Source organism: Nyctereutes procyonoides, unplaced genomic scaffold (assembly GCF_905146905.1).
Source record: "Nyctereutes procyonoides isolate TBG_1078 unplaced genomic scaffold, NYPRO_anot_genome, whole genome shotgun sequence".
Classification (NCBI taxonomy): Eukaryota; Metazoa; Chordata; class Mammalia; order Carnivora; family Canidae; genus Nyctereutes; species Nyctereutes procyonoides.
In genome coordinates this window covers 23,677,978-23,704,629 of record NW_026575132.1, presented here as the reverse complement: position 1 = coordinate 23,704,629, position 26,652 = coordinate 23,677,978, and the positions used below count along the sequence as shown (strand labels likewise).

The 26,652-nt window shown below is 55.9% G+C and overlaps 1 protein-coding gene across 1 annotated transcript; it reads left to right on the top strand.

The window, feature by feature from the left end:
• On the top strand, window positions 1-21,909 carry IGFBP5 (insulin like growth factor binding protein 5). Its single transcript, XM_055345403.1, has 4 exons — window positions 1-1,155; window positions 14,908-15,137; window positions 15,919-16,038; window positions 17,184-21,909. Exons 1-4 carry the CDS (start codon window positions 822-824, stop codon window positions 17,313-17,315), a joined length of 816 nt encoding a protein of 271 aa, XP_055201378.1. The 5' UTR covers window positions 1-821; the 3' UTR covers window positions 17,316-21,909.
• Window positions 21,910-26,652: the final 4,743 nt, after the last annotated feature.

Genomic DNA, 26,652 nt, shown 5'->3' with positions numbered 1-26,652 from the left:
AGCCCGTAGTCTCTTTGGAAACTTCTGCCGGGGGAAAGAGCTAGGAAAGAGGAGCAAACCGGTGTGGGGTTCTCTCTCTCTCTCTCTCTCTCTCTCTTTTTTTTTTTTTTTTGCTCCTTTTAATTACCCCCTCTTCCGTTTGCACCCTTCTTCGAGCTTCACGCAGAACCTGCGAATTTCCAAGAGGTGGTGGCACAGCGGGAGCAGAGAGGTGTTAGGGGTTTGGATTGGGGGCTTTTTTTTTTTTTTAATTTCTTGATTTCAACATCTTCCCCCACCCTCGCGGCCACCGCCGCCGCCTCTTACCTGTTCCGCGGCAGCCGCGCGCTGCAGGCAGCTGAAGGTTAGGGACTAGGGGCAGGGTGCATTTTAGGTCTTAAACCAAATTTTTGAAGACAAACCCATTTTGCTCCCCCCCCGCCCCCACCCCCCTTCTCCTCCACAGCCTCCGAGCTCATTATTTCGGCGGTTTCTTTGGGGTGAACAATTTTTGGCTTTTTCCTCCCTGTAATTCTGAGCAGGTCTGGCCGGGGGGGTTGTTTCTCTGGCCTCCACTCCCTCCGCGTGCACCTGGCGCTGCTCTTTTCCCCCCAACCTGTTGCAAGTCCTTTAATCCTTGCAACTGGGACTCGCTTGCAGGCACCTCAGCCCTCCATCTCTCCCCACATTTTGCAATTGTCTGGGGGAGGGCACCTGCTCTACCTGCCAGAAAAAAAAAAAAAAACATTTTTTTAATTTCTCCGGACGCCCTCCTGGCCCCTTTCTCCCCACACTCTCGCTCTCGTGCCCCGCCCCAAGGTAAAGGGGAAGACTCGGAGAAGATGGTGCTCACCGCGGTCCTCCTGCTGCTGGCCTCCTGTGCGGGGCCGGCCCAGGGCCTGGGCTCCTTCGTGCACTGCGAGCCCTGCGACGAGAAAGCCCTCTCCATGTGCCCCCCCAGCCCCCTGGGCTGCGAGCTGGTCAAAGAGCCCGGCTGCGGTTGCTGCATGACTTGCGCCCTGGCCGAGGGGCAGTCGTGCGGCGTCTACACGGAGCGCTGCGCCCAGGGGCTGCGCTGCCTCCCCCGGCAGGACGAGGAGAAGCCGCTGCACGCCCTGCTGCACGGCCGCGGGGTTTGCCTCAACGAGAAGAGCTACCGCGAGCAAGCCAAGATCGGTGAGCGCGCTCCGTGTGCCAGGCGGGTGGCGCGGCGCACGGCCGGGGACGCGGGACGGGCCGGCCCCGCGCGCTCGGCCCCGCAAGTGGCTTGGCGCCGGGGTGGAGCCCGGGAGGAGGGTGGGCACGGTCCTGGCCCCCCGGAATCGGAGCCTGGCGGACCCGGCTACCCCGCGCCGCGCTCCCAGCCGAGCCCCCCGAGCCTTCGCTCCTTCCCCTCCTCCCCCCCGTCTGAATCTGCCCCGAGCTGCTAGTCGGCGTCCCGGTGCCCCGGTGCAAACCCCCAGGTGCTCAGCTTCCAGTCTGAGAAGGCGCCTGGTACCCTACCGACTCCCTCCGCCACCCACCCAACACGGGTTCTTTCGAACTTGGAAAAAAAAAAAAAAGAAAAATCTCTTTTGTTAAAATACTGCTTTAACTGGGGACCTGGAGAGAGGGGCGGCAGCGGCCCTCGGCGGTAATCCCACCTTTGCCCCCCGCCCGCGCCCCCGCCCCCCCGCCCCCCTGCCGGCCGGTCCCGGGGCTCCCTTCCCTCCGCCCCTGCACACCCCCGCGCGCGCGCACGGGCGCTGGGGAGCTAACGCCGGGGGCGGGGGGGGGCTCCGATGCCCCTCCCCGCGCACACCCAGTGCTCTAGACTCGGTGTGATGGTTTGCGGTACGTGGTAAGACATTATTAAAATGCAAAATACCTTTTTTCCTCCCGAGAAGGGAAAAATGACTTTGGCACGCTGTGAGCTGCAGCGGTGGGGAGGTGGGGGGTCGGCGGGGGGTAGGGGGTAGGGGAAAGAAGGGTTTCTGGTCCAATAATGCTGAGTATTCGCCCCTGAATCGAATTCCTTGTCGTCCCCCCCCCCGCCCGCCCCAGTTCAGATTTTACCTGGGAAGAAAGGTGGATATAGGGGCAAGAAGGGATGTGAGACTCGGGCATCACCACTTCCCCGCCAGTGCTCATCTGTCCCCCACCCCGCGCCCCCCAGCTCCCCCGCCCACCACCACCACCTCAATCTATCAAAAACGGATCACAAGTGGGTGTGGTGTAAATGCAAGAGGGCCCCTGGAAACGCAGAATGCAAAATCTACTGGGCGGAGACGGGAAAGCCACGCTCCGGGAGCCGCGCCCTCCCCAGAGTAGCCCCGCCCTCCTCCGAGTAGCCCCGCCCTCCGATAGCCCGCCATGTGGCCCCGCCCCCTGGTGGCCCCGCCCCCTCGCGGCCCCGCCCCCCAGTTCTCAGTGTCTGGAGTCTAAGCTTTAAAACGTTGACAGAGCTGCCTGTTCAATCAGAACGGTTCTTTCTTCTTTTTTTTTTTTTTAAACAGAACGGTTCTGACCCCCTTCTTAGACTGGGTTTTCTTTTGCGCTTACCCGATCTCCCTTCTTTTTTTTTTTTTTTAAATCTAAGGAGCTGTGCACAAAGATCTGGGTTCTTAACCAATGAATTAACCAACCTGGTTATTAATCCTCTCCGAAGGGGGCTAAAACTTAGCTAAAAAAAAAAAAATTTTTTTTTTTCTGTGTAGCTTCTTCCTGGGACAATGTCCCTCTTCCCAGCCCCCATCCCATCCATTAGGGCGCCCCGACTTGGGTTTTCCTAACTGCCAGCTACAGACACGATCGTGTAGGATAGGAGTGCGAAAGCGCTTGCAAAGCAGCAGGACTTTCCCGGGCTCACCCTGGAACCCCGCAAGCCTCGCAGGGTTTGCGGGTCGCCCCCCCACCGGCAGCCCCCGGCCGCCCCTCCACTTTGCAGGAGGCAGTCCTCCCCCGGATTGCAGCCTGCAAAAAAAAAAAAAAAAAAAAGGAACAGAGGAGTGCAACGCGCAGGCCCCGGAGGCCCGAGGGGCGGGTTTGCGGAGTTATTTTTATTAAGAGCCACTTTTCAAAGGCGGTCCTGGCCGCGCTCATCCAGGGGGATGTGGATTTGGAAAAGCTTAGCGCCTGGGGGAGAAAAGGTATGAATTGATTTCCTGGCTTGGAAGCGGGCGCTCTGGGTAATAATCCGGTCACAAAGAAAGTATGCAAGGTATCACTCAGCCGCTTTCTGGCCCCGCTTTTATTTGCCCAACCGTGTGGTTGGTGTGATGTGGTTGGTGCGGAGGGTGTGCGCGCAGGGCGCTCGCACGCACGCGCGCTACCGCTTGGAAGAGCAAATTGGCTCATCATCCAACTTTCCAGTTGAACGTAATACACAGAGAGACACACAAAGACACCGGCTTTTGTCCCAAGCAAGATGCCTTTCAGACTTCTCTGCAGCCCGTTCCCCAACCCCTACCTTCTAGCCGCCTCCTGGGGAACCCCTGGCTGCCTCCCCGCCCCACCCCGACTTTCTTGGCGACTCCACCCCGCCTCTGGCAGGTGCCAACGGAGGACGGTTGCAGGATGGCTACGGGGACTCCTTCCTCCTGGGAGATAGGATGGTAGTGGGCGCTCCTGGCTCTAGCTTTTTGCAACCGTTGAGGGGGTCCCCCGAAAAGTTGGAGATGGCGCAGAGAGGTTCCATGAAGAGAGGGAAGTGAACAGAGACAGGGAGGAAGGTGTCAGCTCCCTTGGCCAAAAATCCTGCTCCCCAACACCCCAGCACCGTATCCTCCCTACCAAGGTGGGCAGGGAGAACCTGGATTTGCCTCTCCCCCCTGTGGTTGCCATACAGGTAGAGATACAGGTAGAGATGATGGATGCATACACACACACACACACACACACACACCAAAAGATATGTGCGCACGGGAAGATATAGATACATATCTTTTTTTAAGCAAAAGAAAAAAAAGTGCATTTCTCGAATCCGGAATGGGGAGCTGAGGAGAGCGAGGTGGCAGGCAGCCAAAGCTGCTGGAGGAAGAGCTGAGGGCGGGCAGGCGGAGACTGGTGTTTTGCTGGGCGCGTTGCTGAGCAACCAGAGAGCCAGTCCGCCCGCGAACTGGGTGCTGGGAGCCCGCTGGGCCCTGCATTTTATTTTGGCCAGTTCTGGGGCAAAGATAGATATAGAAACAGAGGGCAGTGTGTGTGAGGCTGGAGGGAGGCGGGAGACAGGAGTTCTTTATTGAGCCAAACTCAATAAATACCGGTGAGCTGGATGGAGGCAAGGACGCACCAGGCTTTGCTTGGGCATTGTTGGGAGAAGGGTTCTGGGAGATCTCCCTTGAGCCCCTGAGACATTAAGCTTGGGATACAGGGAGAAATGGGTTCTGCGTTTCCATTCTGTCATTGAGAAATAAGAGAGAGTGGACAGAAAGTATGCTCTGGGAACGAAAAGAAATATTACCTAAATAAAAATGAATTTGGCCTTTGCATCTCTGAGGGGTTTGGCGTCCATTACCCTGGCTTCCACTCCAAGCCTGGTCCAAATGCCATGTTGAAGTCAAGTCCCAGAGTTCGGTTTATTGGCCAAATTTGTGTCTGGGTTGAACAAGATCATGGAAAACCAAAGGAGCCAGATTCCTTTCCCACTCGCACCCCCTCCCTTTGAAATAAGCCTTTGAGAGGCTGGCTGTGCCCTGAGCCAACCAAAATGGGAGCCGGGAAGATGAGAGACGGTGCTTTTAACTTGACTTTTCTTGCCTCCCGCCCCCTCTTTCTGCTGTGTCAGCTCAGACTGGAAGAGCAAAGACAGTTGGCCACAGTGAGAACTCATTTTCTTTCCATATTTCTCTTTTCTTATCCCTCCTTCCGACCCCACCCCCCCACCCCCCCCTTCTCCATCCCCTAGCTTGACGGCATTCCCTGAGGGCTTGAGTTTTAAGTCAGAGCAGCTGCCAGTTAGTGCTTAGGCTTGGGTTGGATTTGAGCAGACAGGTGGACTTGCAGCTGCAGAGAGAGGACTGGGCTGACCTAGGAGGCAGAGGTCACCATGGGGGTTACAGCAAAGGGCATGGGAGTAGGAATCCCACAGAAGCCCCAGTCCCCTTAAAAGGGATGGGAGGTGGGGGGAGGTGGCTAGCAGGAAAGGAGGGTAATTTTTGCCTAAAGCTTTGACTTTGTACCTGAGCAATGCCTTTGAAACTTTGGGTTATTTAATGCGTAGAAATAGAACTTCGAAGAATGGATCCGCACACTCCAATCCTCCTGCATCCAGAAACTGGAAGGACTCCATGTACAGACCAGGTACCAGTGAGGGATCAACAGGGAGCAGAAGTGAAGAGGATGGGAGAATGGGTGTGGTGAGAGAGGAAGAGGCAATTTGGAGGGATTTTGTTTGAGTTTTTGTTTCGCATTTTTACTATAGTTGGTCCCAAAGATACAATCCCTGGAGGCCATCCTTAAATTACAGTCTGGATTTTGTTTTCCAAAACAATAAGATTCATTACCTATTTGCAAAAATAAATAAAGAAGCCAGTTCTAAGCTTCTATTTCCCACTGCCCTCTATCCAGAGGATCCCCCCACTTTTGTTTCCAGTTCTGTTTCCATGATTTCTGTTGTGATGCCTTTTTTTTTTAAATATAAATCCAGAGGAATTATTGCAAACTTCTATGGGAGATAAAGTGATGTTTCCTACCTGGCCACTTGGCTTAGCTTGGTCCTAGTGTCTCCCCATGAATGGGCTAGGTACTGGCCAAAGAGTGCTAATGCTGGAAACAACCCATAGATCTTAGTACTCAAAACAGCAATTTCACAGATGAGAACACCAAGGCAGGGAGTGCAGGGTTAGTGGCAGAGCCAGGACTAGATGGAACTCAGTCTGACAGTCCTATTGATTCTATACCCATTCCGCTCTTCTGGGCTTTCTAGACTAGTCACTAGGGCTCTCACCAAGGCCTGGCCTAAGTTACCATGAGGCCTTCGGCAAATATGGCCCGACATTGTCTTCCCATAGTGGGGCTTGTGAAGATGAACTGGGCGGAGGGACTGCTCTGTTTTAAGGTAAGAAGTGAAGTGGCCCTAAAGTGGAGAATGCAGCCCCCACCCCACCCCCAGCTTTTACTTTCAATCACACTCCGTTGTATCCCTTTTTCTCCATGGTCTTGGAAACAAGACTGGCTTAGGCCGGGGTGGAAAGGAGAGTGCTGAGCCCAGGCCTTGGGGCCGTGGACTAAACCTCCTTTCCTGAACTACGGGGTGCTCTCCTGATCTGGGAAGGCAGGCAGGCCCTCGCTTCCCCTTGGCTGTGCGGCAGCCTACAGTATGGAAGAAGAACATGGCCCCTAAGCGACCAGCTTTCCTTGGCAAGCAGCCTCTACCTGCACAGGCCTTTCATGGGGTCAGGCGAGCCAAGATGAGGAGACCCCAGCTCCTCCGGTGGGGCAGGGTGGGAGCAGGAGAGAAAAACCACACGCCCTAAGAGTTGATAAGGAGGACAGCCAGAGAGTCACCAGGTTTTGGAACATGGGCAGGTCTATCAGCGATCTTTCCAAAGGACAGAAGAGTGGAGCCTCCTGATTACACCTGGAGGCCTCAGATGAATCTGAGGCATTTCGGAGAGCCAGGCTAACACATCCTGGAGCTGTGGCTGCTCCTCGCTTGGGGGATTCTTAAGAAGGAGGCAGATAAGTTAACGACCTCTTCCCAAGAGGTTAGACCTGTCAAGTGCACCCTGGGGGAAATTTTAATATAAATAGGTTAGTTACCTCATTTTTCATCCCTCAACCTCAACCATCAGACATGGGCTTTCCCTAGCCAAATCCTGAGGCAAGGCCCAGACCGAATTTGCACTCAGAACCTGGCTTCTTTTGACCTTTGCTGGTTCGCACAGATGTTTTAGGTGGGCTCTGGTTATCCTGGACCATTTAGGTCCTGCCATCACAGCTGAACTGAGTATGCTCCACTGTCTCTTTGTCACACCACTGAAGATGACTCTCGTCCCAGATGCTTTAGAACAGCCCGGGCCAGCTGAAACTGCATACAAGCCACACACATGATTTCAAATCTCCTCGTAACCACACTTTTTAACAAGGCCAAGAGAAACAGGTGAAATTAATTTTAACCATATATTTCAATTCAATGTATCCAAAATATTATCATTTCTACATATACTCCAGCAGTTATAATGAGATATTTTACGTTCTTTCTTTCATATTAAAGTCTTTGAAATCTGAGGTATGATTTGCATGGACAGCACATCCCAGTTTGGACACTAAATTTTCATTAAAAATACTCGATTTGTATATTTAAGTTTTGTAAAAAAAAAGTTTACAGTCAAAAAACTGGATTCATATACCTGAGTCATTCCAAACATACTCAAAAAGTTTCTGATAACCACACTGAGTATTAGTTTTAAAATTCAAATCAATTAAAATGAAATAACTTTCTTTGGGGGGGGGGCAGAGAGAAAAGGAGAGAGAGAATCCTAAGCAGGAGCCGCACCCAGTGTGAGCCCGACTTGGGGCTCCATCCCAGCACCCTGAGTTCATGACCTGAGCCAAAATCGAGAGTCGGATGCTCAACAGACTGAGCCACGCAGGTGGCCCTAAATGAAATAAAATTTTTAATTCGGCCCCTCTAGCCACATTTCAAGCTTTAATAGCTACATGTGGCTAGTGGCCGCCTAACTGGAAAGTGTGGAAGCCACTAGCAAGCCCCACCCCGACCTGAGAAGGGAAATAATATCTCTGCATTCTCTCCTTCTGCCCCAAAGAGTCCAACAGGAAGAGTCTGAATTCGGACTCTTCCAGACACCACAGGACTCTTGTTTGACCCCCAGCAGCTCTCTTTTCTTAGGGAACCTAGGGAAAGATCTAGTTGCCTGCTCCCTGCCACCCCCTTCTGGTCACCCAGGACCGTTCTCAGGGAATGTGGCTGCCTAACTGTAATGTTCTGAATGGACTGTGATGAGTCATGAGTGGAAGTGTAGCCAGGTCAGAGAAATGGCCAAGTGCTTCCTCTCCCTCTCCCCCTTCTCCATTCAGAGGCTGCTTCCCACCAAGCCCCCTCCATTCCCTTCTGGTTTAGGGTGTATGTGGGGAACAGACACAGACGTTTCTCCTGAGCATGCTGTACCTTCCCCAGCTCTAGAGAAACCCAGTCAGGGAACCTTATCTGGGGAGTTGGACATATGTGTGTATTTCTAACGTGTAAGTTTATCACCAACTGTCTCCCCGGATCAAGAAATGTTAAAGCACAGCCCTCAATCCTACTTTGGCCCTGGGAGAATAGAATGGGGGGAATTCTGCCTTTACCTCTGTTCCCAGGACAATGGGAGATACATGAGTGAGAGCCTCGCCTTTCACTCTGGAGGAATGTCACCAACTTGACAGCAGCCAGGTCTATGCCATTAAGGGCAGTGGGTCACCTTTTCTCTCTCCATCTTTTGGAAGGAGACCTCATGCCTAACGCAGCATGAAGTAATGCCACTAGACGGGGGGATACTTCTGGAGGGAACCCTCTAGGTGGGGACCGGTTCCTCTCAGCTGGGGCTGGCAATCAGACTTCCTGGTACTCCAACTCTTACTCTGTTCACCCACCATGCGATATGATGTCACCAATTCTCTATTTAGGATAGAGACGTCGCGTTGCCCACATTGGCCAACTTTGGTGTTGGTTTAGAGCACCCAACTACATTAGTTTCCTGGTCTGGAATGGGGTGGGGGCTGTAGAGGAGCTCAGCAGGGTAGGTCTCCTGTCCTCACTGTTCAGTCACTGATTCTCTGAACCTGCTCCCTGCCTCCACCACTCACCCCAAGTCACACTTCTTCCTTCTCCCGTGTCTTCTTGCAACTGTTCCTCAGGATGATGGTTATTTGGGTTTGTTTTCCTCTTGAAAAGACAGCGCTCCTTTGCTTCCCAGCCCATAATTCGTGTTAAAAAGAGCCCAGAACATGCAGGCCTGTTACTGACCACAGAGGAAAAGAAAACAGTGTCTTCCAAGAGAGGCTGGGACAAAGCACACACTGGCCAGGACTGGAATGGCTAAGAGGAGGCAGTTCCCCTGGAAGGCCCGGCAGCCCCTCCCGACCGCCCTGGGCCCGTTCTCTTTATGCAAAGGCATGCACACGCGGTGTCATTGATTCGTTTGGCATCCACGGCTGGGAAACGGTCAGACTTCAGGAGATTGAAACGCGTCTCACAGTTTTTTTAAACAGTGAGCCGCCGATCCATCATTGCCCCATAAGCTGCATGTCCTGGCAAAAAGCAGGGGGAGGCAGGTTGGCGGGGAAACAGGGCAAAGTGGGGAGGGGGTGCAGGCATCCGGCCACGGCCAGGGGTGGATCAGTGCCCTCAGGCCCGCTGTCCAGGAGGACTTTCTGCAGTGATGAAAATGCTCTGCATCTGTGCTGTCCACCGCAGCAGCCACTCCACCGCTGGAGCTATGGGTCCTTGAAAAGTGGATAGAGCAACCGAGGAGCTCCACTTGTAATTCGATTTAATATTTATTCATTTAAGTGGCCACATGTGACTCTTGAGTGCTATATCGGAGAGCATGAATTTAGATCAAAGAAGCCCAGGAATGGGGATCCCTGGGTGGCACAGCGGTTTAGTGCCTGCCTTTGGCCCAGGGCGCAATCCTGGAGACCCGGGATCGATCCCACGTCGGGCTCCCGGTGCATGGAGCCTGCTTCTCCCTCTGCCTGTGTCTCTGCCTCTCTCTCTCTCTCTCTCTCTGTGTGACTATCATAAATAAATAAAAATTTAAAAAAAATAAAAAAAAAAAAGAAGCCCAGGAAATCCAAAGGAGCCGTACTTAGTCCTGTTACTCGGCTTCCCGGCTCCCTCTGTAGCAGCTCCAGGCCTTCAAGGCAAGGGGCAGGCTGAGGTGACCTCTCGCGGCATCCGTGGAACTGTACCATGCCCGACTTTATGTTACAGACCCGCTTCTCGACCTGCTTCTCTTCATCTCTTGAAGAAATCTGTGCATCTCTCCATTTACAGCTTATATACCGAATGCCCTCTGATGGAGAGGTGAACATAGATGACCAGGCTCCGCTCTTAAGAAGCTTACTTTTTAAATTCCACAGAAGGAGTTAGAGTGAGAGCCAGAGGAAACCCAGCTCCCCTTTTCATTCCTTGTAGAGAGATTCTGGGCAAACCCATCTTGTCTCCTGGCTACAAAAAGAGACTTTCCTCTCCCCAGGTCCAGGTGGCCTGGCCAAGCCCCACAGTCTTCCTGAGCTGTGAATTCCAAGTTACGCCTCGGTTTCTTCAATTTCCGTAAGCAAAGTGGCGGTATCTGGGCCACTCTGTTTGAAGTCTGATGATGAGATTAAGATAGAGTGGGAAACTACCACCAGCCTGGGCCCAGGGTGCTAGTGGGGCCAGGGCATGACCAGCATGGGGGGATAGATTGCAGGGAGCAGCAGGTCCCTAACAACTCCATCACGGCCCACGGAGCAGGATGGAATCGGAAGGCTTCTAAGAGCATGGGCCCGCTTCGGGCATTGTCCGCTGTGCTGTGGTAGCGCTGCCCACCCTACGATGGCTCCGGATCCAGAGCCGCTGGGCCTCCAGCCAGACACCCTCTGTGTTTGCTGGGACGTGAAAACGGCGTAGTCCTCCAGCAGGTGTTCATGTTGCCATAGGAAGGGCCGTGTACCTGAGTGTGCCTCCGTGGGTGCTGGCACAGCAGCGGGACCCAGAACCCCCTTATGAATGAACAGGGACAGGGGCCATCAGAGAGCCTGTGGGGAGGCAGGCCAGACTCAGAACCCGCCCATCAGGAAAGGCACCCATCAGGACCATGTGACAGCCCCTGCTCCCTTGGCCATTGGATGAGATCGAGGGATTAACGGGCCCTGCCTCCATTGTCCCTTGGAGGCGGGAACAATACTGAGCATTCCCCATTTTCCAGCTGCTGCAGAATCCTTTCAGAAGGACTTGGAGAAAAGGGCAAGGAGGCCCTCGAAGGGGTCCCCTCTTCCCCAGATCACTTTTCAGCTGCAGATGAGAGAAGCAGCAGGGGGCTATGCACAGATGCACAGGTCGGCCTTGTCCCCCCATGAGCCTCCAGCTCTCACAGCTGCCTTCACCCTCCCCGTACATGGGTTTTTTTTTTTTTTCTAGTCCTCACCTGTCCATCGCCCTGACTCCTGAAATGCATCTGCAGACACACAGAGGGAAGGAGAGGATTTGGGTAGCTGTCACAGAAGTCGAGGAGGGCAGCACACAAATCTCAGATCTTAAAAGTGCCTTGAGGTCCCTGGAAATAAGCACCGGGGCCATGAGTCTCCTCCGCCACCTACCGGCCATGTGGAGGTACTGGCCTGTTTGTGGACCAGCTTCGAGAACCCCCTGCACTTCGAAGTTCCTTTGCTGTTCCGCAGTTCGGGAAGTCCTCCCTTTCATCCCACCTAAATCCCCTCTGCAACCTTGGTCCATTTTCTCTCCATGAGAGCACAGGAACCGCCAGTCTGCGTGTGCCTGCTTGTCTTAGCTAAAACTTAAGCCCTTCCCAAATTGAAAGCCTATTTATGACTTGGCCAGCAAGCAGCTGAGGAGGGCTAGCGGGCCCTGGCATTCCAACCCCCGTCTTACTCTCCAGCCTTTTCATCTTTGTAGCTCCACACTGGCTCTGTGCTGCGTTTCCGCTATCTCTGGAGCCTGCAAGTGACCACGAGACCCTGACTGGTATCTTTGAGACTCCACTACCCTGGCTGCCTAAGTAATAGGTCCCATGGGGTTAAGTGGCACCGAAAAACCAGGAGACACATCAAAACTTTAAGCCTGCCCTTCAGAAGCAGCCAAAAAAAAGCCTGTGAACCAGGGAGGGTATGCCTTCGGAACCCTGCCTTCGTGAGGCCGGGGAAGGAGAGAGGGTTTGCAGAAGTGCTTTGCTTTTTAGGGTTTTTCTCTCTTTTAAGATTTTATTTATTTATTTGACAGAGCGATAGAGCCAGAGAGCACAAGCTGGGGGAGCAGCAGAGGGAGAGGGAGAAGCAGGCTTGTCACTGAGTAGGGAGCCCGACGTGGAGCTCAGTCCCAGGACCCCGGGACCATGACCTGAGCCAAAGGCAGAAGCGAACCACTCAGGGGTCCCTGCAGAAGTGCTTTGAGCTCCTTAAAGAACATACAAGAATCCACATCGTTTTTCAGTATGAACATGCGCTTAGTCTCAAGGCCATCCTTGAACACTTTCGGGGAAAAGACTAAGGTCCAAGAAAAGTTGCTCCCAAGTTTATTGAACCACATCCCCGTCCCAGGAGGAGTGAGTCAAGGTTAAGGGCAGCCCACAGCATTTCTTAGAAAAGGTCCTAAAAGATGAAGGGTCTTGAGAAGAGCTGTTGGTATGTGGAGTGCCGTGAGCCAGCAGGCCTCCGTGTCCAGCAAGGCCAGAGAGAGAAGCCCCGGGAGAGGGGACACCACATCTGGTGGATGACACTCTCTGACCAGAGGGACGGGGGGGGGGGGGTCCGGCACAACAGGTGGCCAGAGGAGGAGGGGCAGCACCCCCATCTCTGATGTCTGTAAGAGCTAGAAAGAGCACCTTGAGATGCGTTCATGTACTTGCTTGGACACAGGGGCATGGACCTGACGGTGCATTGGAAGGTTTCCAGGAGCTGGTACAGCTCCAGCCACTGGAGGTCAGCAGCTCCCTGGGATCTCCCTCACGGAAGTGGCAACTCCTGGAGCCCAGCCACACACAAATCTGCTGGCCCTCCGGCCCAGGCTGGAGCCCCTCCACCCTCCCACCTGTGCCGTCACCCACCTTTCCTCACTTCACCTGCTTACGATATTGATTAGGGGAAGGGGGTGGCCATGGCCCCCCCCCAATGCTCCCAACCTTTCAATGGCAGCCATCTCTTGCCCTCTCTTCTACCCCAGTGGTCAACTGCTTTCTCAGGGTCAGAGCGCTCGGTGATGCCCAGAGAGGTTGCGGGAAGTGCCTCAGATCACTCAGCAAGATGGGCTCAGCAACCTTCCATCCCACAGCTGGCTTTTCCTCTCCACGCATCTCTCCCCAGGACCTGAACCTCGGGTTCGGGCTCAGTACTAGATAACAGAGCCCTAGCATTTCCAGTTTGTACAGAGCCCCCCGCTGCTCCCCTGCACGTCACCCCATTGTAGCTTGTCCTGCAACCAGGAAAAGTTGGTTTACTCCAAACGTCACTCCTTTAGCTAACCCTAGACGGCTAGCCTCCCCCTACCAGGAGCATCGCCCACCACGCTGATTGATTAATGATCGCAGCAGGTCTGATAGAGTCAGAGCCCTGAGTCCAGGCAAGGCGGGAAGAGGGAGGGAAAGACCAAAAGTGGGGGATGGGGACCTGGCTCCAAACTTTGCTCGGTGAATGCTCCCCCATTGCTCTGCCAGTGTTCCTCTAGTGACTACCTCCCTTCCTCTCTGTGGATAAATATCCAAGCCAGGTAACCACCCAAAACACTGCAAACTTGTGGAGGCTTCTTCAGGGCGGGGAACTTCCCTGCCAGGGCCTTAAAGACCGGATACCTATTCAATTAAGTTTGACAAATCCCAAGCCAAGAGACAAACAGGTGCTCAGGTGTTTCCTGCCACCTGCCATCCTGACCAGGTTAGGCCAGGTCCCCAAATGCCTCCCTTAACCCACTCCCGGAACTTCTCCTGGAAAGAGGGTTCCTGCCCCTGGGGACACAAAACAGTGTCTTTTCACCAAGATTCTCCTTCCCTGTGTGTCCCGTCGTCCCCACCTCCTTGGACTCTTACTCTCCATCCCAGGGCCTTGTCATCGTGGCTCCTGGAGAGCCCAGTGACAGTGGAGTGGCTGGAGAACAAGATTTTCCTTCACCTCATTTGAGTTATCCGGGGTCACCCCAGAGCCCTATTTTTCTCTCTCTCTAAAATTTGAAAAGAGGCGGTGAAGATAGGACTGACCCGCCCCTACCCACCCCCACCTTGCACCTGGTCTCCCTGCGGGCATCCTGGTCACGTCCTGCCCACCTGGGAAGAGCGATGAAGCCCTCCCCACTCTGGGTCTGCCAAGGCTGGCGAGGTCAAGGAGCTGAGAGGAAGAAGAGGGGCCCAGAGAAGAGTGCCTGGGAGATAAGAATGTACTGGAAGTCTGCAGATGGAAAGAAGGCCGGGGGTGGAATTATCAGATCAACAAATAAATGGACAAAGTCCTACTTCTTTAAAGGTCATAAGTCAGCTAAGTATAGACTGTCACCAAGTCTCTCCTATATTTAACTGCTCCAGCCCCCGCCAGCTGTCGGCCTCTCTTGGCCTGGAGCTGGGTTACGTTCCAGCCTCCCAGGGCCCAGAGCCCGGAGCCAGCCCGGAGCCGGGGCAGGGCCATGGGGTTCCAGGTCCCCCCACCCATCCTCCAGGCCCCACCTGTCTGGCCCTCTCAGGTCCCCTCCTCTTCATGACGGTCCTCACCACCCGGTAGTCTAGATCCCGAGGACCCTCCTGCTCCCCGGTTCCAAGTTGAATGGATCTCAGTTCTAACAGTCCTGGAAGCACAAAGGCCTCACTCTGGGACAGACTTGGCCTTTCCTTCCTTCCCCCATCAGCCTGCATCTCCAGGTCATGCTCTTAGACGGCAGCCCCCATCCAGCCACTGCCCCGTCTACAGAGCCAGCCCCATGGCAGGCAAGCAAGCCCCCGACCAGCACTGAGCACCCCACGGGCCACGTCCCACGCACATCCCCCCACACACACCCGTCCTGCCCCCCAGAATGTCCTCTCCCTCCTGTCAGACTTGCCCTCATTTATCAGCCTGACCTTTTCAACCCTGTGCCACCCCATGAAGCCTTCCCAGATTTGCTCCTTTGGACTCGAGTCACGCCAGCCTTTCCCAGCACTCCCGGCAGCGAGGACCCCTATGTCCTCCTTCTTCCCCTGCTTGTCCCCAGTCTGGTAAGCTCTGGCACGGCCCCAGAGGCTGACCCTCCGCCTCCTTCTCCTGCAGAGAGAGACTCCCGTGAGCACGAGGAGCCAACCACCTCCGAGATGGCAGAGGAGACCTACTCGCCCAAGATCTTCCGGCCCAAGCACACCCGCATCTCCGAGCTGAAGGCCGAGGCGGTGAAGAAGGATCGCAGAAAGAAGCTGACCCAGTCCAAGTTTGTGGGGGGCGCCGAGAACACTGCCCACCCCAGGGTCATCTCTGCCCCCGAGATGAGACAGGAATCTGAGCAGGTGAGTCACAGGGACACTGCCCCCCACGCCACCCCCCGCCTCCACCGGCATCCCTGCCAGGCCGCCTCTGCCACCACCACCCCTGCCTTTTGACCTTTCCCTGCTTCTAAATGAGCATTTTCAGCAGCCAGTGCTTAGGTGAGTCCTAGCATGGAATTCAGAGACGTCTCATGGCTTCCATTTATCAGAACTCAGGGCTTAACCGAGTGGGGCATAGAGGCGGTGCTCATTCAAGGCGCTCATTCAAGCGCCAGGGGTTGTGTCCTCACCTGGGCAGCACGCTCCCCGGAGCACCTGCGGACGGCCACCTCCAGACTGGATCAGAGCAGGGCGGGTGTTGTGCAAGAAAAGTGGGACGGTATGCCCCTGTGACCGGTCAGATGCTGGTTTTGCACACTTTGTCTACACCCAGAGTGCATGACAGGTACAAAGGAGGAGAGATCTCTGGAAGCGACTAATTGAAAAAAATTCTCCACTGACCCTTTAGCTCCCAGTGCCCTGCGCCCCACGTTCTGCACAGAGAGGTGGTTTCTTTTTCTTTCTTTCTTTTTTCTTTTTTTTTTTTCTAAGATTTTACTGATTCATGAGAGAGGGAGAGACACAGGCAGAGGGAGAAGCAGGCTCCCATAGGGGGGCCCGATACGGGACTCGATCCCGGGACCCCAGGAGCATGCCCTGAGCCAAAGGCAGACGCTCAACCGCTGAGCCCCCCAGGCGTCCCCAGAAAAGTGGTTTCCACTTGGGTCCTGCCATGGGTCTCACTCCTGCCGTCTTCACACAGGGCCCCTGCCGCAGACACATGGAGGCTTCCCTGCAGGAGCTCAAAGCCAGCCCACGCATGGTGCCTCGTGCCGTGTACCTGCCCAACTGTGACCGCAAAGGGTTCTACAAGAGAAAGCAGGTACGTCCCCTGCTCCCAAGTTCAGGGGGCCCCTGAAGGGGCAGCTGCCAGAAACCCTTCACCTCTAAGTGCTGAAGGTTTGTGCCGTTAACAATAGTGTTTCCTGAATCCCTGATATCCATGCAAGTACCTCAATCGTGACTTTCCCCCTTCCCTCCTGTGCTGACCTACTTAAGTTTTAGTGATCCGCCTTATTTACATGAACTCACCAAAAAAGCAAGCGTTCTATCACTGTGTCATGTCACAGGTTGTATAGGTTCTTTCCTGATAAACACACACGCGTAAATATACGCGCACAGATAGTGACTTCCAAACGAATTTTCCGCAGGAACCACGTGAAATGATTTACGTCCCATTCCCAGCCAGGCTGCCCTTTTGGGCAACACTTCTGCGCTAATACTTAGCCTATTCAAGCGGTTACCCCGTTATCTTAGGCCAGTGGTTCTCCGGGATCCTGGGGCGTCAGAACTACCTGGAGGGCTTGTTAAAACACCCATTGTGGAGCCCCACCCCGGGGTTTTGGGGGTGGACCCTGAGAATTTCTCATTCCTAACAAGTTTCCTCTCAGGTGACCCTGATGCTCCCTAAGGGTGTCCCTCGTCTAAGTTGAGGGTCAAGAGCCAGACAGCCTTGAGTCAATTCTTGGCTCTCCCACTTAGGAGCTGTGCCCTCCTTATCTCCTTATTTAAAGTCTCTGTCCCCAGACTCTGATGCAAAACGACCACCGTACCTGTTATCCTTACGCAGTGATGAGGGATTAGGGATTCATCTTTGTAAAGGCGCTTAGAACAGGACCTTCTCCGTGGGAAGTGTTAAGTAGCGTCCGGTACCCGATAAAGCCTTACAGATGATGCAGCCACAGCATCGCTGTCACCCCATCCTCAGCAGATCACGTAGCCATGTGGAGACTATCAAGCTGGAGGGCCCTGAACGGGTGACGTGAAAGAGAGGTTGTGAGAGCTAGTGGAGGGCAGGCTGTCTACATGAGCATTTTCCCTAGGGCCACCCCCGTGCAGGGGGCACAGCAGAACCCCGATGGTTTTGGGGTCACAGTCTGTCTTAGGGTGGGGAAGACAAGGAGCAGAGCCTCTGGGGGGGGACAGCCACCCTCACCTCCTGTCCCTCTCCCTTCCCCCCTCCCCCAGTGCAAGCCTTCCCGTGGCCGCAAACGTGGCATCTGCTGGTGTGTGGACAAGTATGGGATGAAGCTGCCAGGCATGGAGTATGTCGACGGGGACTTTCAGTGCCACACCTTCGACAGCAGCAACGTTGAGTGATGCGTCCCCTCCCCGTCCTCCCCTCGCCCCATCCCACCCCCAGCCCTGACTCCAGCCAGCACCTCCCTCCACCCCAGGACGCCACTCATTTCATCTCATTTAAGGGAAAAAAAAATCATATATCTATCTATTTGAGGAAACTGAGGACCTCGGAATCGCTAGCAAGGTCTCAACTTTCAAACCGGCAACAGCAGAGATGCAGACAGCTAAGGAGACCCCCACACACACACGCCCCTTGAAAAATCTTGAAAATGGTTTTCTTTTTGAGGCAAGTTGAAGGGACAGGGAGGGGAAGAGAGGAGGACATGAGAGAGGAGAGAGAAGGGAAGAAAGTGCACGTGTAGAGGAGAGAAGGAGACACCAGAGTGTCGTTTCGAAGAAGAAGGAAAGAAGAACGTGGGCAGGAAGGGAAAGATCACCGGGACCATGGCTGGACCGGCCCGTCGTCGTGTCCAGCCCTGGCCTGAGTTGGGAGACGTTTGGGCACCGGAAGGTATGGCCCAAGGTGTGGCATCCGATGGCACCCTTGGGGGTTTTCCCGTCTGGATTGGTCACGGGGGGAGAAGGGAAAAGACCGGAGGGGTCAGCACCTCTCCTGACCTATCTCCACCACCAGCCAGCAACCTGCATGGCTTGAACCCGCTCCTCCTCCCCTCTCCCCCCAGCAGAGGGTTCTCCTTCCCCAAAACTTCTGAAAACTAAAATGCATTCCATTCCTCTCCAAACAAAGCAACAGCATAGCCGAGTGCTGTTAGATAGATTGGTTTTCCTACGCAGAAATACCAAGAGTAAGTAGGTGTGCGTACTTCAGGCCCCGTGCAGACTTTTAGAAAGCAGGACACACCCCGGAGCCGAGAGACTTGCTCTCCCAGGGGGACTAGATCATGCTGACACGGGTGGTTTGAGCCCCCCGCGGCGCTCCCTCCGCTCCGAGCACGGCCCCTCTGGGGGAGGATAGGCTGACATCAACGCGGCCTCGTCCATACTTCTCTACGAGGCTCCATGTAGTCATGTATAAGGCATATACGTCTACGTTCTTTCTATTTTGCTTTCTTCCTTCCTTTCCTTCGAAGGTTTGCATTAACTTTTCAAAGCAGTTCCTCTGGGTGCACTGAGGAGCTTCCTCATTCTGGGAAAACCGAGAAAACCCATATTCTTCTGACACAACCCATAACTGCAATTTTGCCAGCCTCCCATGAGCGGCAGATGCAAACCCTCGGTGGGCCACGGTGTTAGACTCTTTCCCGGCTTCCCGCGTGCAGGTGTGGGCAGGTGTGCCCACAGGTACCCAGCCAGGTAGACGGGGGCTCTCCGCGGCACGCCCCCCACGCCCCCCCCCCGCACCCTCCGCACCTCTGGCGTTGTTAGCCCTGAGACCCTCCGGGAGTCACCGCCTCTGGACCCTGCACCAAACGAGCACAACGGGGACAAGTGTGACCCACTGGTCCTGCCCGGCCTTTTTCTCCCGTCCGGGCCGAGCCTGCATTTTGACATTTTGAGGGCCTTGCTGGGCCTCCGCGCTGGTCGAGCAGGAGAGAGCCTGAAATGAGAGAGGGACGTGAGCGGGAGGGACGTGAGCTGGGGTGAATGCAGGGGAGCCGGTAAAAGGGGAGCAGGAGGGGGGTACCAGCTGGAGGGCCAGCGGGGACTGCCTCCTTCTAGCTCTGGAGCAAAGCAACAGGAAGGGGGACGAAGCCCAGCGCGATTGCCTGGCTCCCCATCCTCTAGGCCTTTGGGACTCGAGAGGACAGCAAGAAGAGAATGGGGGCGCAGTTCCTCAGAGAGAAATGAGCTTGCTCCAGGCCTGGGCACCAGGGACGGTGGGCACCGTTAGGTGGGCTCTAACACCTGCCACTGGGCAGGAGCAGGGATCGGCACAGACCGGCCGTGCCTTCGGAGGGACAAGACCGTGCACGCGGGTGGCCACCTCCGCTCTGCAGTGAGGGACAGGTGGCAGACTGTTGCAAGCCCTTCAACGCCTCCGGCCAGCGCAGGGTCTCTCCCTGGGGCGGAGGACGGGACAAGGGCCCAGGACAAGCGGATGCTGCAGGGTGTTGTCCTCAGGAGCCAGGTTCGGAACCAGGGAAACTCCCGTTCCCGCTGACGTCCTCAACAAACCGGTGCCCGTGGGGCTGTCCTCGGAGGCCGGAGCCAGCCTGCCGGGAGAGGGGGCTGGGACACCGGCGAAGGGGCCCCCTCCTCGCTGTGGACACAGCTCTCTCCACTCTTCCCTGATGGCGTGATGCCGTGGGGACCACTCCAGCGCCCAACTTCTCCAGCGGAGAAGCAGATTTCAGCTGGTGGGAGACTTGCAGCTACGGGACTTGGGGCTGGGGTACAGGGGGGGGATTCCTGCCTCCCTAACCACCCCCACACACACAGGACAGTTGGCTGGGACAAGAGAGACGGTCGATTGCCACAGGACAAAGGGCCCGATGGGGATGGCGGCCGAGAGGACTGAGTCGACCTGCCGCGTCAGTGCGCCCCATCTCTCTGCACAACTCTCTCCCCAAACCCCCGACTCACATTTCCGTGTCTGAGGCCAGTATTGTAAACCTTTCCCGCTTCACTCTACCGTTTGCCCATCCTTTCTGCGCATCTTGAGCAGCCGTCTAACTGGGATCTGCCAAGTGGATACTGGGGTGCCATTCCCCCTAAGAAAAGACTGAGCCAGGAATTGCATACCCCCCACCGCACACCCCTCCCAAGACCTGGACCTGGTTCCTGAGAGAGGCTCTCTCCTTTCCCCCTGCTGCGTCCCGAACTCTGAAGGGGCGCCTGCCGCCGGCCGTGAGGTGGGGGAGTAGGGCCCGCTTGAATCCCAGCAGTCTTCGGGTTTCCGGAGCTCTTGCGACTCACCCAAGCCTGTGAGCCCAGTGCTTGCAGGGGTGACTCCGGTCAGCTGGCCACTCCCTAGAGGACGCAGGACCTGCATAACGGATGAGACTAGCCTCCCAAGGGGGCGGCCTGGCCTGGGGAGGGAGTCGAGGAGGAGGATGGAGATGGAGCGTCCCTGGGCCAGGAGGGCGGGAGGGAAGGCTGGTGGGCAGCGCCGCCAGTGGGGATCCTGACCCGGGATCTCCTTGACTCCAGGCTGCCTGAAGGCTACTGTTGCTTCACCTCGAGGCCTCAGGCTCTGTAGTTCTCTGTGGCCTCAAGACTAAATGTCACCCCCCACCCACCCACCCAACAGTAGGCCTCTTCCCATCCCCTCTGACCTGTGCCTCGCTCTGGCAGGGAGACGACTACCTGTCATTGCCACTGCCACCGGGTCGCGGATGGAGGCCTCGCCAGGACCCGTCCTCCTTCCCCCAGAGCTTCCCTACCCACCTGGGCAAACAGGGCATCTGGGACAGGTGACGCTCGAACATTTCTCAGACAGCCAGGCCTACACAGACAGGCCTGGAGACATTCAACCCCCACAGGGGAGGACGGGAGGCCCAGGCGGCCCCGTGCGGTCTACCTCCTGTCTCCTCGCTCATTTGCCCATCGCCATCTCAGTGGTCTCCCCGGGAATCCTGCAGGGTCAGCCTCCCCCGGGCAGGTGGGCCCGGCCACCGCTCTCCCGACACCTGGCTTGTTGGCACCAGGGAGGGCCTCGGTGCACGGGGGCCTTAGAGGGAAGTGAGCCCACGAGAAGCAACCCTGAGTCTCAAAGAGGACATTTGTGGTTTGCAGGAGAAAGGAGGCTAAATTTTAAGAAGTGGTGGCACAAGGGGATGGGGACTTGCCAAGCCAGCCACCTGGGCGTTGTACTGTCTTTATTTTTAAAACCACTAAAGTGCAAGACTTCCTTTTGCACTTTTCTCCACTTTTTTTTTTTTTTCTCCTCCTGGGTTTTTGTTTCTTTTTATAAACATACTTTCTGGGTTTTCTAATGGAGTTATATGGTCTAGCCATCCTCACAGACCCTGGCCCCCCTCTCAAACTCCTCTGGGTGGGGAAAGGGAAGGTGGGGAGCGTCAGCCACCTTCTCAGGTCCCCGGCCACCAGCCTGAGTCCTGAATCTCCCGCCACCGTCGCCGCCACCACCGCTGCCACCACAACCGCCACCGCCACCACCACCACCACCACCACCACCACACAGTAGCCCACACGGATAGACAGTTGTCAGACAAGATTCCTTCAGATTCCGAGTTGCCTACCGGTTTTTTTTTCTTTTTTGAAGACAGCAATAACCACAGCACATATTACTGTAGCTCTTTGTAGTGTTACGTACATACATATCATAGCTCTATTCTCTCCCTTTGTTTTGTTTTCGACTTTTTTTTTTTTAATAAACGCTCATAATCTTTACTGGTGAAGAGGATGAAAAAAAAATAAATTGACAAATAAAACCAGTTTGTGGGGAAAAGAATTTTAAAAAAAGCGGGAAAAAAAAAATCACCTGAATGCAGAGGGGCTCGCCTCCTGTTTAGCATTTTGTACCTGAGGAAATAAAAAAAAAGAAAAAAAAAGCCAGAGGATCTCACGTTTTATTAAAAAAGTGAAGATTGCTGTATACTATTTATTCAACTTATAATTTATGTTACTCCTTGATCTTTGTCTTTTGTCATGACAAAGCATTTATTTAATAAAGTTATGCATTCAGTTAGCCCTGCGTCAGCGTCCTCCAAGGGCCCAGGGAAGGCAGGTGGAGGGCGAGAGGCCCACGGGCCACCCTCCAGAGCACAAGGGGCCTGTCCCTCCAGAGGGGAGCCCCCAGACCCGGCCTCCCATCCAGACTTGGGTGCCCCCTTCTCTACCGTTCAAAAGAGTCCAGGGTGTCCACAGGGTGCTTAGAGCAGCAAGTGGGCAATCGCAGGCCTCTTGCAATTAAGTCAAAGGGCCCTAACCTACCCTTCGGCACATGCCTGGTCTCTTTCTTGGAGAGGATTTTCAGGAAGGCATTTCTAGACTGTTCCTCAGTTGCTCATTCCAAGGCCTATAAGCTCTTAACCACCAGGGGCCTCCGGCCAAGGTGAATCCTACCTCTCGCTCCTACCCAGCCCCCAGCTGTCTCTTCTCCGTGAAGAAGAAAGCTACAGAATGGCTAGTGACCTGAGTCCCACCTTCCAGCCGTTGCCCCACATTCTTTCACATGTCTTTCCTTCCACCTGGGCCCCTCCATCCCCACGTGCCCCCATCCTGTGTGGGAGTGACAGCAGCACACCGCCCTTTACGCGTCCTCTGACGGCACCCTGTGAGGCCTCCCGGGCCTCGTGCACAGCATGTACTCAGAGTTGGTGGCCTCCCCACCCTGCCCAGCCCAGACCCCTGTACCCCCCGCCGCTCCATGGCATGTGGCCAGTGGAGTACTTGGGAGCATCCCAGCCTGGCAAGGGCTTGGCCTGTCATCGGGCAGGCACCCTTCCTTCTGCGAGGGCACTGCAGCTTGCTTCCCCGAGGCCCTTGAGCCGTGCCGTCATTCAGCCAGCGCCCAGCAGCAAAGGCAACGATGCAGCAGGTCCCTTGGCCTTGCCTCTGCCTGGCTGCTCTAGGAGGCACAGAGAAGGATCCAGAGTCTCCCCACCTCCCTTTGCAGGGGGGTTGAGGAGGGGCCTCAGGAAGAGTAGCATTCAGGAAGGCCGTGCTGGTCCAGCCACATGGCACCACCTGCCCCGGGGACCGTCTCCCGGCCTCTCCATCGGCAGCTGCTCACCCTCCTGTCACCCACATGCTGCAGGGGAGCTTTGGGGGAGGTGGGGGTGACCCAGGCATCTTCTCCCCGCGGCTTCTCCCTTAGGGCCTGCCGCAGCCGGGCCCTCTCTACCACGCTCCTCTGCTGCCCTTGGGCCTCCTCTTGGGCCTGACAACCCTCATCTGCGAACCCCCAGCTCACCTACAAGGTCATCTGGGATTCCAGCTCCCAGCTGCTCCACCCCTTGCTCCGCCCTGCCCCGCACAGTTCAGGGGTCATCGGAGCAACCCACACAGCACCCCTGGGATCACACACTCACGGGGCCTTTGTGACCCAGCAGGGACTGGGCTGGCAGCTGGAGCCTGCTTGGATGCCACCCTCACCCCCGGCGGGCCAAGCTGGTCCAAGGCCACCGCTCTTGACTTCACCAGTCTTGCATCCATCCACTCAGCGCTTGGAAGCCACTCTCTGAGCTTCAGTGCTCCACGTGGAGAGTCTGAACACCCCACTTGCCCGCTCGGCCCATGGTCTACATCGCAGTGAGAGGCCAGGTGGAGGCCTCAATGTCAACGTCGTGCCGATGGAAGGAGTCTCTGCTCTCCCCATTCTATTCCCCAACCCATCAAGCCTCTCCGGCCTTGCCTCCGTCCCTAAGGAGACTAGATCCAGGCTCCAACCTCACCTCTGCTCGTCTGCAGCTCGCCTGCCCTGCAGCATCTCAGCCCCGAGGAGCCCCATTGGCCAACATTGGGGCCCCCGCACAACCCTGCAGAGCCCTGATGGAGACAGTCCCCCCACAGTGCGGGCTGACATCACCACAGAACCCCCCAGCTCCAAATCCTGCCTGGGGAAACCTGCTCGAGCTGTCTCGCTCCCACATTCCCCCGTGTCTACAACACCCTTTCATGCTTCTCCCCACACTGCCTTCTCCCCATCCGAGAAAACCAAGACCTGACTGTGAGAATGTCCTCCCTGCCCATCCAAACCCCTGGAGTCAGCCAGAAAACCTCTCCAAACCCACCCTCCTGTTTGCAAAGGACAGGCCCCGTCCTGTGCCCTCACGGCCTGCCGCTCCTCTCCTCTGTGCAGGTGACGCAGGAGGGGGAGAGAAGGGGACACGTACGAACAGCATCTTGGGGACAGAACCAGTGGGTCTTGTTCGTGAACGGGATGTCAGGATGAGGGTGATGGGAGACTCAATGTGTCCCCCAGGCAACTCCAATTCCATGTGCCCCCAAATTGAACTTGTCCTGGACGCTCAGGTATCTTACCCCTTACGAAGTACAAATTCAAAAGCACCAACAAAATCTGAACTCGTCACCTTCCCTCCTAAACTCTCCCTACCACCACCCCCTGCCCTGTTTCCCTCCTCCCCTTCTGCTCCTCATCCCAGACGAAGGGACCAGCATCCACCCAGCTTCGTAGCCTGACCTCCAGAGTCACTGCTGATTCCTCACCCCCTCCCAGGTCCCGCAGGTCCCCAGGCCCCAGGAATCAGCTCCCTCGTGGAAAACTTTCTAATCTGACCTCACTCCCCACTTCCGCTGCCGAGTCCAGAGGACACCTGCTTCTCACCTGGATCACGGCCACTTGTTCCTGCCAGGACCAGCCCAGTCCCGTGTCCTCCCTGCTAAGTATCACAGGAGGGGGTTCCTGTTCTAAAGCACAAATCCTCTGCTTAAATACTTTCCTTTCAGCCCAAAGCTGAAATCCCACAGCAAGACCCCCAGAGGCTTTCCCGATGAGCTCTCCTCTGGCTTCCTCTCCAACTTCTCCTCTACCTACACCCTTCCTCTACCACGGGGAGCCCCAAGCTCGTGTGTAGCTCATGCCCCATCTGCCTGAACCCCATCTCCCCCACACACACACACCACATCGTCCCTCATATTCCTGCTTCCTCCCTACACCTGTCTTTGCACCCCCTGTGGGACACGGATATTCTCCTACCTGCACCTGGGCACACCTCCATCCCCCCCCCCCCCGCGGTCGGGGAGGAGTTCTGTGGCTAACTCTGTCCATTTAGGATGGGGACCACAATGTACCTCATCCTCATCTACTCCTACATCCTAAAACCCGAACGCAGAGCCCAGGAGGCAGTAGTAACTCCATTTAGGCAGCACTTGCTGTATCACGGGAATGAGTTTACATTCTCAGAGCAATTCTTTGAAATAGAAACTATCCTAATATTTAAAGATGAAGTGAGACTCAGAGGTTAGGAATGTGTCCGAAGTCGCCTAAGTCGTAAGTGGTAGCGTCCAAATTCTGTTCGGAGACCGCCCCACCTCCAGGCGATGCTCTCTCACCTAGCTCATCCCTACGCAGCCAGCACTCCGGACACATCTAACCCACGGGGTCGCTGCACACGGGGACCCTCCAAACTCAGAGGGCCAGAGAGCTGGGCCGGCTGCCTGCGCGCCCACCCGGGGCCTGTGCTCAGCTTCACGCTTTGCTGTCGTGCTCTTGAAATTCTTAATAATTTCTGAACAAGGGGCTCTGCAGGTGCCCTGGATTTTACAAATTAGGTCACAGAGAAATTGGGGGATTGTATGAATCAGAATTGCCCCGGGGGGCAGGGGGGCTGGAATGTTCCAGTGCAGATTCCCAGACACCCTCCCAGCTTCTAGCCGGGCAGTCTGCAATGACGACGACGACGACGACAGGTGCCCTGCTTGGGCAAGTTTAACAAGCTCCCCTGACGGACCCCTGGGACCCCCGCTGAAGCCAAAGGACGCTCGAGGTCCCGCGTAGGGCCAGCTGCGGCTCCCGGGGCCGCCTCACGGGGGCAGCGTAGCCCCGGCGTGTGCCAACAGCGGGCCGCTTCCAGAAGGCGAGCAGCAGTGGGCTTGACATCCCGGAGATCCCTGCCCAGCCAACCACCTTCCCACTTGGATGCAATTATGTTTTCTCTCGGCCAAGGTTTCTAGGGCATCTGGCCATCCGTCAGGGGGGCTCCTGTAGCTAGAGACACAGCGGGGGTGCTGAGCTCAGAACCCATAAAACCCTCCTCTCCAGAGGGTTTAGAGGACAGGGAGGCTGTGGGCAAGCGACATGGAAATGGATAGGGCGACTGTGACCGCCTCGGAAGCACCCTGCCAAAATACCGCAGAGCTGAGTCGGCCAGGCTGGGGGGCCTGGGGCCTGGCACTGGGCGCTTCCGCCCGCAGCGGCCCCATGACGATCCCTCCCATTTCACCCGGCCCTCTAGTTTTCAAGCACATTCACCTCCATGGTCTCGCATGGAGCATCATCCTGTTACGCGAGGCTGAGATCATGCCCATTAGACAGATGAGGAAAACGGAGTCTCGGATAAGGCGAGTAACGTAGGACCAGGGCAACGGGACAAGATTCACACCCAGGTGTCCCGACTCCAGCATTCTTCTTGCCCAGCCCTGCCCTGGAACCACCCAGGACCCTTAAAACACACAAGCCGACCTACCCGGGCTCCACTCCAGGCCAATCAGATCAGACTCTCTGATGGGGGGTGCGGACAGGAGTATTTTAAGTGCCCCGGTCCACTCACGTGTTAGGCAAGGTTGAGAACCCCTGCAACTGCAGGGGGGCCAGCACCGGCTGCCCCATCCCGGGCCAGCAGCCACCAGCTCCTGCTACACCCGAGGGGCACAGAGACGGGTGGCAGGAGCACCCACCCGTGGACGAGAGAAAATCAGGCCCCAGGTAAGGACGGCTGACCCTCAGGGCGCAGATCCAACCCACAGC